Raw genomic sequence first — 13,300 nt, 5'->3', positions numbered from 1 at the left:
AAAACAACATTAGTTTTCTGAGAACCACTTAGTGGCAATAAAAAGTAGTGAGTTACAGAGTTGAAAGCTTAGTGTTCTTATGAAATTATAATTATGCTATAGTAATGTAATAATAGTAGTATATATTTAATAAGTTAAATGCATACATTCACAGTTTTTACCTGGCTATCTCGTGCAAATGTTTTTTACTTTGGATAAAGGTTTGTACTGTATGATGCCTACTGGTTACCGACTGATTGACTTTGACATTCTTCGAGTGACATCACTGAACATCTATTTTGTACTATTCTGGTGTTCAAAGATGCTCTGGAGGCATTTGTGAAACTTAGGGGTGTTTGTGCATTTTTATTTTATTTTTATGTATTCCATCCTCGTCTAGGAGAGGATGGTATATGCAGCTCAATCTATAGGACCTGGCAGAGCAACGCAAAATGTCTGCACATGGGCAGGACTCTGCCCATGTGCAGAAAGCAGCAGATCCCTGCCAGCCTATGGGACCTGGCAGAGCCACTCAGTGTCTTTGCATATGCACAAGATGTTGGGAGAAGATGGTGGTGCTGAAGCACAGTGACAAAGAAGAAAATTGGGATGAGGGAGGACAATGCTCGACTGCAAGGATTAGTAAGTATGCATTGTTTATTTCAATACAGGGACAATTGCCATGGAATAAAAAATAGCTAGGTAGGGGTAAAGTTCAACTTTAAAGATTCATTTTAAAAAGACACAATTATCAAACACAGTTCAGGCTACTCATACAAATACAGTTTTTATAACTTTTTATAACTTTTGTCCTTTTTTCAACCTCTAACATCTTTGGACAGCCTTCAGTGCTCCCCTTTTCCCCTTGGCTCCCAAGGGTGTCTGGCTTTTGCATGTGAAGTCTCACAGCACTTGGTGAGTGACAGTAGGTACCAGACTTCCCACTTCTGTCACTGATAAGGTGCAGGCACTCTCCCAGGCACAACTTCAGGCATTGGGAAATTTACAGGCAGTAGTCAGACAACTTGGTGACATCAGGGTGAGTACAGGGCCTACTACAGAAAGTGCGTAACCCTCCTAAAAGTGACATTAGATGAAGCATACTTCAGGGATATTACTGGCAGAACCTGTAATAAATTGCCGTAGCAAGGGAAGCATTGGTAAGTGCTTATTTTAAACATTTTATGTTAGAAGCCTGAAAAGTTTTACCTCTTTAAGGATACACTGTCACCTTGCCCATGCAAAAAAAAAGTGGCATTTTTTTTCTGCAGAGCCTCCCTGACCACTATATAATCTCGCATTCCCTTGCTGCTCCCTTCTTCATTACAGCTCGCACTGGGGTAGATTTACTAAAACTTGAGCACTCAGAATCTGGTGCAGATGTGCATGGTAGCCAATCAGCTTCTAACTTCAGCTTGTTCAATTAAGCTTTGGCAATAAACCCTGGAAGCTAAAGCTCTGATCACTTACTAAGATCACCTGCTGTGTGAGTCCTAAAGCTCTGATCACTTACTAAGATCACCTGCTGTGTGAATCCTATGACCAAACACACTAAAAAATAACTAGTGCAAAAAAACACAAAGTGCAATGTGCATAGAAAAACGTAATAAGATAAATATACAATCCACAGTGATTAAAATATAATCATTCCTAATAAGGTGTATATGCTAAAAAATGTTACACATATGTAGATCCACTGTGATTAAAATGAAAAAGAAAAAAAATTAAATAAAACAATATATATATTCGTAAAACACAAACAGAGTAAATCAATCACATGCATGGGCGAATTGAAACTATAATCGCCCTAATAAAAGTGTTCAAATCACATCCGTGAAAGAATCTTCCAATCCAGTAACATAAAGTGACCAAGTTCAAATAAAAGTCAGTGTAATGGTGATGGTTCAAAGAAAAAGTTCCGGTTTTGAATCAAACGTGCCCAAAGAAAAACATGCTGTGAAGTGCCTTGGTGACCCCCAATGTGATTGCGCTCACCTTGGAGCGTGTGACACAGGTTTTAATTGTGTCAATACACGCTTTTGGAGCCACCCCTGGGCTCAGTATTAGGTACAGCTGATTCCCACACTAGATTCTTTATGGCTCCACTCACATCAGACCATATAAAAGAAAAAGGCTAATATAGTATAATATCGTAGGATACTTTTATTAAAATCACATCCAATCCCCACATGGGGTACTCACATTTATAAGGTGCTCATGTGCACCAAACATAACATAGGAAAAAACGGCTGTGCGGCGTGCTGCGGGGTGTGAGAGCTCCACAACCCAGCTCTGTGCTGATCGCTCCGTCCTGGCCCCTCCCCTACGCGTCTTCGACACAGGGAGTCACGTGTCTTCACCCCCTGATGAAGACACGTGACTCCCTGTGTCGAAGACGCGTAGGGGAGGGGCCAGGATGGAGCGATCAGCACAGAGCTGGGTTGTGGAGCTCTCACACCCCGCAGCACGCCGCACAGCCGTTTTTTCCTATGTTATGTTTGGTGCACATGAGCACCTTATAAATGTGAGTACCCCATGTGGGGATTGGATGTGATTTTAATAAAAGTATTCTACGGTATTATACTATATTAGCCTTTTTCTTTTATATGGTCTGATGTGAGTCACGGATGTGATTTGAACACTTTTATTAGGGCGATTATAGTTTCAATTCGCCCATGCATGTGATTGATTTACTCTGTTTGTGTTTTACGAATATATATATTGTTTTATTTAATTTTTTTCTTTTTCATTTTAATCACAGTGGATCTACATATGTGTAACATTTTTTAGCATATACACCTTATTAGGAATGATTATATTTTAATCACTCTGGATTGTATATTTATCTTATTACGTTTTTCTATGCACATTGCACTTTGTGTTTTATTGCACTAGTTATTTTTTAGTGTGTTTGGTCATAGGATTCACACAGCAGGTGATCTTAGTAAGTGATCAGAGCTTTAGGACTCACACAGCAGGTGATCTTAGTAAGTGATCAGAGCTTTAGGCTCTATTTGATTTGCACGCTTTATTATCTATGATTTGTACTTAGATTTACAGTTATTCAGTTACACCCCTAGGCGCGGCGAATTTTTTCATATATCATTTATCGCACGGTCATGAATACGTGATCTGCGCCTGCAGCCGGGTAGCTGTTTGGTTGAATTTCCATTAAGGCACTGGATAATTGTGGCTCGCAGGATTTTTTTCCATAAAACCTGGAAGCTGATTGGTTTATATGCAGAGTTGCACCAGATTTTGCAATCTCCAGTGTTTATTAAATAACCCCCACTGTGACATAAGTCCTTTATTCGTGTGACAGTGCTCGGGCCTAGCATTTTAGGTTTATCTGGATAACTTTAGCAGTTTACTGATACTATAGCCAGGTTCACATATGTGCGAATTGGATGTGGTTTTCACTGCATCCAATTTTCATGACATGTGAGTGTGACTGGCTCTCAATGGAGCCAGTTCACACATGTCTGGGTCGGCCACAGTGCGGTTTCCAAAAGGGTCCAGTGCGTTTTTGGGTCCAGTTCAGGTGCAAATTCAGGCAAAAATTCAGGCCTGATTCCCATCTGAACCGGTGAACAGAAATGAACCGGACCACAGGCTGAAAACCACATGTGTGTGAACACAGCCTTACTGTTGCCTGGATTTGCTGTCTAAACTCCCTGTATTCAAGTTGGCTGTAATATATCTGTTCTCAGTGTACCATATTTTTAAATAAAATGTTTACTTGTTTGAGATGTGCCATTTCTCACATGAATTTGAATTTCTACCCATTTGGCAGATTGATTTTGTATATTAAGGAAAATGCCATTCTTCCAAAACTGGGTCATTTGTAGATTTTCTGAAATGCATTCCAATTTCCAACACCATCTTTCTTTTTTCTGACACCTCACATGATGAATACTGTCACCCTGTGATTAAAAAATTGGAAGTCTGGGTGGAAAAAACTGCAAAAGAAAAGGATAGACTTTGGTGAATTGAACATTGCGTCTCTTACATTTTTCATCTTAAATTAATTTAGAGAAGGAAATGGATATTCCATCAGACACAAATTTGACATTCCATCACATTATACAGTAAACAGTGTAAACAGGACAAGAAATTGGAGCTAGGGAGAGCTAAGACACTAGCTGCTGCAAGGCACTGATTATCTCATTTGGGTAGATATTTGGGTGCCAGTGGTATGATCCTCAGCTGTTTCCCACTTTGTGAATAAATTGCTTAGAATGAGTCTTTTGACTACCAGATGTGACCTAGATTTAAATTTCCAAAGGCAAAAATAGGCTATTGTGTGGGAAAACAATTGCTGGTGAAATGCATGGTAAATTAGCTTATCACACTTTTCCAGGTGTTTCAGCTAATATGTTATAGAATTACTGCTTCACTTATGAAAAATAATTAAGGAAAATGGTCCAGCCAATCACACCTAGGGAAATGCTCGGGACAGTCATCATGTTGTTAATGTGGTTTATTTGTCACTAACAAGAAAGCTTTAGATATAATGAAATGCATGAGATGATCTCAAATTTTATTTTACTGTCATAAAACGTGCTTGGATTTAAGTGACTTAAAGACACAAGCCAAAGTTTAGGTTTCAAGTGTTTTGTTTCACTGGGTAGAAGAAAAGTATCTGAGACTGTCACACTTAAAATCCAATGAAGAGTTTGTGATTTTTTTTAACATGGATAAGAAAAACTACAGCTGGCTTCTGATTGGTGGCAGTTCATTCTAATTTTTCTCTATTTTCCTAGATAGATAGATAGATAGATAGATAGATAGATAGATAGATAGATAGATAAATACTGTAGATATAGCCTGAATTTATGACAGAAACACAGTCTTTTTGTTTTAAGTTTATTGTAACTTAAAAAATGAAGCACTTTGTGTTTCTGCTCCATGGGGTTCAGCTTTAATGAGGTCTGTGCTTGTATGTTCATACTTTTATTTCTTCTTGACACCATGCTTTATAAGGAGAACAGTGCAGGCAAAAATCAGACACTCAGTAGGAATGTCCTCATTAGCATAGACCTACAATGTGTATATTTTTCAAGAACTGAAATCAACATTTACATGAAGATTTGTCTTGAGATAGTAGTGATAGAACACAAAGTATAAACAACTTAATACTAAGTATGGTGTATGAGTAACCGTGGGGGTTAATTTACATACTGTTAACACTGTAGTAAGTACTGTAGCTACTGAGTTAATAATACCAATTTGTGGACATACTTGATACTGATATCGATGTATCAATTCAGTAGGAACCAAAGGCATTGTAATTTATGATCAGTGACCTATTTAATGAAAACAATGTAGGCAGTTTTCTCATGAGTATTAAAGAAAATGATAACCCACAAAGTACTTTCCTTTAATATAAATTTATTAGAAAATGCTCTAATGTTTTAGACAATCATGCCAAAATACAATTTAACATCAAACCATAATAAAAACAGCATTCCACTCTTACCCTATATAAATTCATATTTCATGTACAAAAATATGACCAATCCTAACACCCACATCGCTAATACATCAATACTTCTCTTTAAAAAGCACATTTTTCAATTATCATGTATTTAGATCCTTAACAGTGTATTCTTCACATCATCACTAAAAGAATTTTTGGAAAAAATACACTTTTTTTAATTAAAAAATAAGACAACAGTAAAGTAAACAGTAATTTTTTTTTTTTATATATTGTGAAAGATAATGTTACACCGAGTAAAATGATACCCAACATGTCTCGCTTCAAAATTGCGCCCACTCGTGGAATGGCGACAAACTTTTACCCTTAAAAATCTGCATAGGTACGTTTAAAAAATTCTATAGAGTGCATGTTTTGAGTTACAGAGGAGGTCTAGGACTAGAAAACATGTCAGGAACTTTTAAATATGAGATCTGGAGTCAAAAAGACCTCAGATCTCATATTTACACTAAAATGCAATAAAAAAATAAATAAAAATTTGGTCATTTAAATTTATTTTTTTTTAAATGGCCCTTTAAGAGCTATCGGCAGAAGTGATGATTTGACGTTGCTTCCGCCCTGCAATGGTATGGAGACAGGTGGGGGCCATCTTCCCCTCACTTGTCTCCATACCCAGCATGAGAAAGGATCTGATCGCCTCTGCCACTGCCGACGGCTCCGGTAAACAGCAGAGGGCACCGGACCGTGGCGGGTACCCTCTCCAGCCGCCAACAAAAGTGATCTTGCGGCGAATACGCCACAGAGACCACTTTTATCTGAAAGTAGACCGCCGGCCGAAGAAGAGGATACAGGGGTTATAGCAGCTAGCTGCTGCCATAACAACGATATTCCTCTTCAAACTTAGGATGTATATCGGCGTGCTGTGGTCCGTAAGTGGTTAATAGAAGAGAGCATGGATACTAAGTGTAATCAGTATAATTCATCCAGACAGACCCAGGGACCCCTATACCTGTTTAATAGTTGCAAGGGTGTTATTTATTATGGTTGTAAGGGATTCCATAGGTTTAACCTCCCGAATACAAGAGTATAAATCGAGAATTGTGAATCCATGTGTCCACCTCCAGTAGGACACTATTAGACATATGGTAGTAAGCACATGAAAAAACTGCATTCTGGTTGCCTTAGGCAAGTTCTGTGGAGGAAGACCACCAAGGATTCCAGCAGAATTAGAATTAGCAAAAATAGTAAAGACCAGGGCATCTACATTTTGCCAACAATTGGATATTTGAGTGTGTCCAAAATATATGACACAGTGGGGGTTATTTACTAAAGGCAAATCCACTTTGCACTACCAGTGCAAACTACAAATGCAAAGTACACTTGAAATTGCATTGAAAGTGCACTTGGAAGTGCAGATGCTGTAGATCCGAGGGGGACATGCAAGGAAAATAAGAAACAGCATTTTAGCTTGCACATGATTGGATAAAAAAATCAGCAGAGCTTTCCCTCAATTCAGATCTACCCCTCAGATTTACAGCGACTGCACTTCCAAATGCAATTTCAAGTGCACTTTGCACTTGTAGTGCAAAGTGGATTTGCTTTTCGTAAATAACCCCCAGTGTTCCTAGTTCTTTATGGCACCACCAGCACTGATGATATATATTATAGTTAAAGGGACAAGTGTATGATACCAATGGCAAAGAATCTTAAATTGATTTTCCTTATAAACAGTACAAATATAAGTTTTATGAGCTACTATCCAAACTGTATTCCATTCTATCTAAGAAAAGTTTTTGTTGAATGTCTTTTCCCATTTAACCACTGTAGTCCCTCTGAACCATAATTATCCCTGTGGACTGTGCAACACCTCACCCCTATATTACAGGCATACCCCACTTTTAAGTACACAATGGGGTTTATTTACTAAAGCTGGAAAGTGCAAAATTAGGCTCACTTCTGCATAGAAACCAATGAGATTCCAGGTTTTATTACCCAAGCTTAATTGAACAAGCCAAGGTTAGAAGCTCATTGGTTTCTATGCAGAAGTGAGCCTGATTTTGCACTTTCCAGCTTTCCAGCTTTATACCTATATATAGATGAATCAGAAGAGGGTGTTCTATAGTCCTGGCCTATATTGACAACACAAAGGAGAATTTTTTAAAACTGGAGTAGCCAGTCTTGCATGGCAACCAGTCAGCTTCTATCTTTAGCTTTTCCATTAAGCTTTGAAAATTATAGATAGGAAAGATAGACAGGTTGCCTTGTACAGTTACTCCAGATTCTGGCTGCTCCAGTTTTAATAAATTCCTTCAAAGTGTGTTACCAGCAGAATCACTAGGTGAAAATATAGAGAGCAAAATCCTTTAAAAATGCGGCAGTCACATCTAAGGACTGGAAAGCTGCAATATATTACCATTTTGTTTTTGGGTTTGGATACACTTTAAATAAAGGGATGAAATTATATGATTAACTGCATGATTCCATTTACCAATTCAAACCCACATGGATTTTCAGTTTTGATTATTTTAAACAGCTGTGCAATTGTGGAATTTAATTGGTATATTGAAAAGTCAATGTGGTCGAAATCAGCAAAATATCAATGAAATACTTGAGGTTTGTGAATGAACTAGAGTGACTATTATTCGCAAAATGCTAACTATACCTACCAGAAAACTTTATTTTTTTAGAGACACTATTATCAAAATAAGGAAAAACATTAAATCTCAATTTAATGAAAATTGAATTGTGTTTTATTTCCAAATATTTACAAATCTGATAAAGTTGAAATATCCCTTCAATAATGGTACTTAGGGCTGTGGTAAAGAAAAAAAACAGTTGCAATCAGAGCATCCTACTGTATATTCATAAAACAAGAGGAATAGAAAGCATCAGGTCTTGATGTCTTAAGCCCTATAGAGCAAAGCATAAACTCTGCTAACAGCAAAAGCTGCACAGTACAGACAAGCTACTATTAGATGGGGGAGAAGCAGAAATTGTACAACTTCCTGTAGCGAGAAAACAACCAGCTGTTGACCATCCTGCTATCTTTAAGCAGGGTTGGGTCCAAAGCACCACCTACTTACCAAATTTCATCATGTCAGACAGTAGGCTCTCAGCTGTACTCTTGCTTACGCTATGAATAAACACTTTTGTAACGGAAATGTGTCAGAAGAGGAGCTAATGGAAGATTTGTCTTGTACAGTGTTATTTAAAAAGCTTAATGAGTGCATGCTACAGGTAGGTCAGTTATACAGAAGCTTCAAAATCCCAATATATAATTTTACATATAGATAGATAGATAGATAGATAGATAGATAGATAGATAGATAGATAGATAGATAGATAGATAGATAGATAGATATACTGTATCTATCTATCTATCTATCTATCTATCTATCTATCTATCTATCTATATATATATATATATATATATATATTTATTTATTTTTAATAATTTTTTTTTCCTCTGAAGTTTTTAGCCAAAGGGACATCTTAAATAAGTGACGGCCCATTTTATTATTTTTTTATTTATTATTTTTTATGTTGAAGTCAGGGCAAATGTAATAGAATGGGTTATATTTTTTATGTGCATACACATCTTTTTTAGATAGTTTCGGTGAGGTGTTTGGCCAACTGTGTTTTTCAAATGTGACTATATTATGATTTGATGTTTTCAGGTTTGTCTTATATAGTTATTTTGATGACATTATACTGTATAGTTCCAATATGTCATATTGTAAATAGGCATTTCCATGGAGACAATGCTGAGGGCATAGACATGATATAGCTCAATGTAAACTCATCTGTCACTTAGATAAATATACATTGATTGTTCATACATGGTCTGTACCATGCTTCTTTTTTAAAGTGATTGTAAAGGTAAATTACAAAAAAAAAATAACAAACATATCATACTTACCTCCACTGTGCAGCTCGTTTTGCACAGAGTGGCCCCGAACCTGCTCTTCTGGGGTCCCCCGGTGGCTCTCGCGGCTGCTCCCCATATCTGTTAACCCCCTTGGAGAAGCGCTTCCCGAGGGGGATACCTTGCGGGCGCGCTCCCGATTCCAGCATTCAGCGTCCATAGAGGCCGAATGCACGACTCGGCCCCGCCTCCCGGGGTTCGCGTCATTGGATTTGATTCACAGCAGCGAGAGCCAATGGCTGCGCTGCTATCAATCTATCCAATCAAGAGCCAAGAAACCCGGGCAGAGAGACAGCGTATCCCCGCCGGGTCAAGTTCGAGGGTTCAGGTAAGTAAAATGGGGGGCTGGGGGGTGGTGACTGCCAGGTGTTGAGTGTGAATGAAAGTAGAAAGGTAATAAAAATTTCAATAAAAAGTAAGAAAGTAAAATACAATTTTCTTACAGAATTTAGAGATACAAATTTAAAACCAAAAGCAGTAAATCTTATCTAATTTCACTTCCACCAACATGTCAGTAGAAGTGACTATTAATGTACATTTCTGTGCTATGCGTTTTTCCTTTATTTTTCACATTTTGTCTTGTCTTTTTAATGCAGGAGCTGCAACTCGTAAGCCAGATCCTGAACCTGAAAAACAGTCAGATCACACAGTAAAAATTGCGGGAGTCATTGCTGGAATCCTTCTATTCGTCATTATCTTCCTGGGAGTTGTCTTAGTGATGAAAAAAAGGTGAGCTGTTGCTAATTTACTAACTGTGCAGTTATGTTGCAATGATTTATGAAGAGTGAAATGGGGTAAAGGCTATGAATAAAAAGATCAGCACAACAGGGATCTGCCAAACTAGTACTGGTGCCTAGAGGATTATTTATATTATAATAATCTTGCCTTGAGTTGTTTTTAACTTTCTTTTGTTAGCATGCACATTGATTTAGTTAGGGAAGAAAAGCAGTTCATGTGTAGCTGAATAGCATATTTTGCACTTAATGAAAAGCAAAGCAAACATAGCAGTAAATGCAAGTGATGACTTCTCTGTAATAACCAGATCAGAATGCAAACATTGGATTTCCAATTCTACCACACTGCTTTACAAATGTGTTAAGTGAAAAAAATATATCCTAACATACTTAAACCTTTACTAGCATAGGTAAACTATAATAAGTTCTTATAGACACAGTACACAGTTACAGAACTGGCGGAGTAGAAGCTAAATTGCATTTTGAATGACTTAAATCACAAATACAGGGTATCACTTGTCTGTGTACCATTTTTCTGCTAGAAGACAGTCCACCCAAAGCTGATATTTCACTATATAGTAGATGCTAGAAAGTTAGAATGGTCTGACAGTTTTGTATGCTGAAATTTATTGGAACACTGTTGGTGCTTGAGATTCTAGGTCTACACACCTGCTGTGGCCATTATAAAGGGATCCCACTGTCCATGTTCAATTGCTCATCTGTTTTCTATTATGGAGAATGCAACATGATGTTCTGGAATATGAAAAGTGAAACCATTAAGTCAAACAACAATAGTTTCTATGTAGCTATGGTAAAGAAATGTAGAGTGCCAGAGTATCTAATGAATATAAAAAGCCAGGAGTGCGCTGAAGACCACCAGGCTCCACATATAATTAACATACCAATCTTGGACTGACGAAACCTTTGTAATCCCTGTCAATTTATGAACAAAGCTATTAGATAATATCTGTTTTAGAAAATGTATAAGAGTTGTATCTATTTTCATAGCATAGAGAGCAATGGTGTGCAGTCATTCATGACAACCAATCAGAATTAAGCTTTTTGTTCCCTATCAAACTTTCTGTGTTTAGATATACTTATTTTCCCTGAGAACAATAGGCAGTTATATATCTGCCCATCATTAAAGGCTGATATAGCCTTGTGTGATCTTCTCTGACCTTTATGTATATATTTTCTTTCTCATATGGCCAGTGGATGGACGGCAGTAGCACATATAGGGGAAAACATTTTAAACTGACCTACCAACACTTGAATGTTAGAGAATCTCTTTGAATGATGACTGTTACTGCACACATACATGCTGTGATAATTATACACAGCTAAGGAAATGTTTGCCTTACTGAAGTTTATAGGCAGCCTAAGTAAGCCTTAATTTATTTGGCTGTTATGAATCTTTTTTGCACAGTGTAATTGGCAAGCCTAATGGGTGCAGACTACAAGTAGATCGTGATACAGAAGTTTCATAGTCCCAAATGATGCAGTACAGGTATAAGGATTCACATTTGGTGCTGTTTTGAACTGTGTGTGTATGTGTATGTGTATATATATATATATATATATATATATATATATATATATATATATATATATGTATATATGTACAGTATCTCACAAAAGTGGGTACAGCCCTCACATTTTTGCAAATATTTTATTATATGTTTTCATGTGACAACACTGAAGGAAATTACACTTTGTTACAATGTAAAGTAGTGAGTGTACAGCTTATATAACAGTGTGAATTTGCTGTCCCCTCAAAATAACTCAACACACAGCCATTAATGTCTAAACCAATGGCAACAAAAGTGAGTACATTCCTAAGTGAAAATATTCAAATTGGGCCCATTTAACCATTTTCCCTCCCTGGTGTCATGAGACTCGTTAGGGTTACAAGGTCTCAGGTGTGAATGTGGTGTTATCACTCTCAATCTCTCATACTGGTCACTGGAAGTTCAACATGGCACCTCATGGCAAAGAACTCTCTGAGAATCTGAAAAAAAGAATTGTTGCTCTACATAAAGATGGCCTAGAAGATTGCCAAGAACCTGAAACTGAGCTGCAGCACGGTGGTCAAGACTATTCAGCAGTTTAACGGGACAGGTTTCACTCCGAACAGGCCTCGCCATGGTCGACCAAAGAAGTTGAGTGCACATGTTCATCGTCATATCGAGAGGTTGTATTTGGGAAAAAGATGTAAGAGTGCTGCCAGTATTGCTGAAGAGGTTGAAGGGGTGGGGGGTCAGTCTGTCAGTGCCCAGACCATACGCTGCACGCTGCATCAAATTGGTCTGCATGGCCGTTGTCCCAGAAGGAAGCCTCTCTAAAGATGATGCACAAGAAAGCCCGCAAACAGTTTGCTGAAGACAAGCAAACTAAGGAGATGGATTACTGGAACCATGTCCTGTGGTCTGATGAGGGCAAGATAAACTGATCTGGTTCAGATGGTGTCAAGCGTCAAATCAGCAACCAGGTGAGGAGTACAAAGAAAAGTGTGTATTGCCTACAGTCAAGCATGGGGTACGGAGCGTCATGGTCTGGGGCTGCATGAGTGCTGCCGACACTGGGGAGCTACAGTTCATTGAGGGAACCACGAATGCCAACATGTACTGTGACACACTGAAGCAGAAAGCATGTTCCCCTCCCTTTGGAGACTGGGCTGCAGGCCTGATAATGACCCCAAACACACCTCCAAGATGACCACTGCCGTGCTAAAGAAGCTGAGGGTAAAGGTGATGGACTGGCCAAGCATGTCTCCAGACCTAAACCCTATTGAGCATCTGTGGGGCATCCTCAAACCAGCTCCGTAATGTCATCATGGAGGAGTGAAAGAGGACTCCAGTGGCAACCTGTGAAGCTCTGGTGAACTCCATGCCCAAGAGGGTTAAGGCAGTGCTGGAAAATAATGGTGACCACACAAAATATTGACACTTTAGGCAGAATTTGGACATTTTCACTTAGGGGTGTACTCACTTTTGTTTCCAGTGGTTTAGATATTAATGCCTGTGTGTTGAGTTATTTTGAGGGGATAGCAAATTTACACTGTTATACAAGCTGTACACTCACTACTTTACATTGTAGCAAAGTGTAATTTCTTCAGTGCTGTCACATGAAAATATATAATAAAGAATTTACAAAATGTGAGGGGTGTACTCACTTTTGTGAGATACTATATATATTATATACTATATATATATATATATATATATA

The 13,300-nt window shown here is 38.0% G+C and overlaps 1 protein-coding gene across 10 annotated transcripts in view; it reads left to right on the top strand.

The window, feature by feature from the left end:
• PTPRM (protein tyrosine phosphatase receptor type M) overlaps window positions 1–13,300 on the top strand; it is a 1,075,005-nt gene that overhangs the window by 693,606 nt on the left and 368,099 nt on the right. For all 10 annotated transcript variants that reach the window (XM_073631370.1, XM_073631374.1, XM_073631369.1 and 7 more), the window contains one exon: window positions 9,938–10,070. In XM_073631370.1, the coding sequence (XP_073487471.1) occupies window positions 9,938–10,070 (133 nt within the window). The remainder of the gene's footprint in view (window positions 1–9,937; window positions 10,071–13,300) is intronic.

The sequence above is a fragment of the Aquarana catesbeiana genome, linkage group LG05 (genome assembly GCF_042186555.1).
Source record: "Aquarana catesbeiana isolate 2022-GZ linkage group LG05, ASM4218655v1, whole genome shotgun sequence".
NCBI lineage: Eukaryota > Metazoa > Chordata > Amphibia > Anura > Ranidae > Aquarana > Aquarana catesbeiana.
This window is presented reverse-complemented; position numbering and strand designations above follow the sequence as displayed.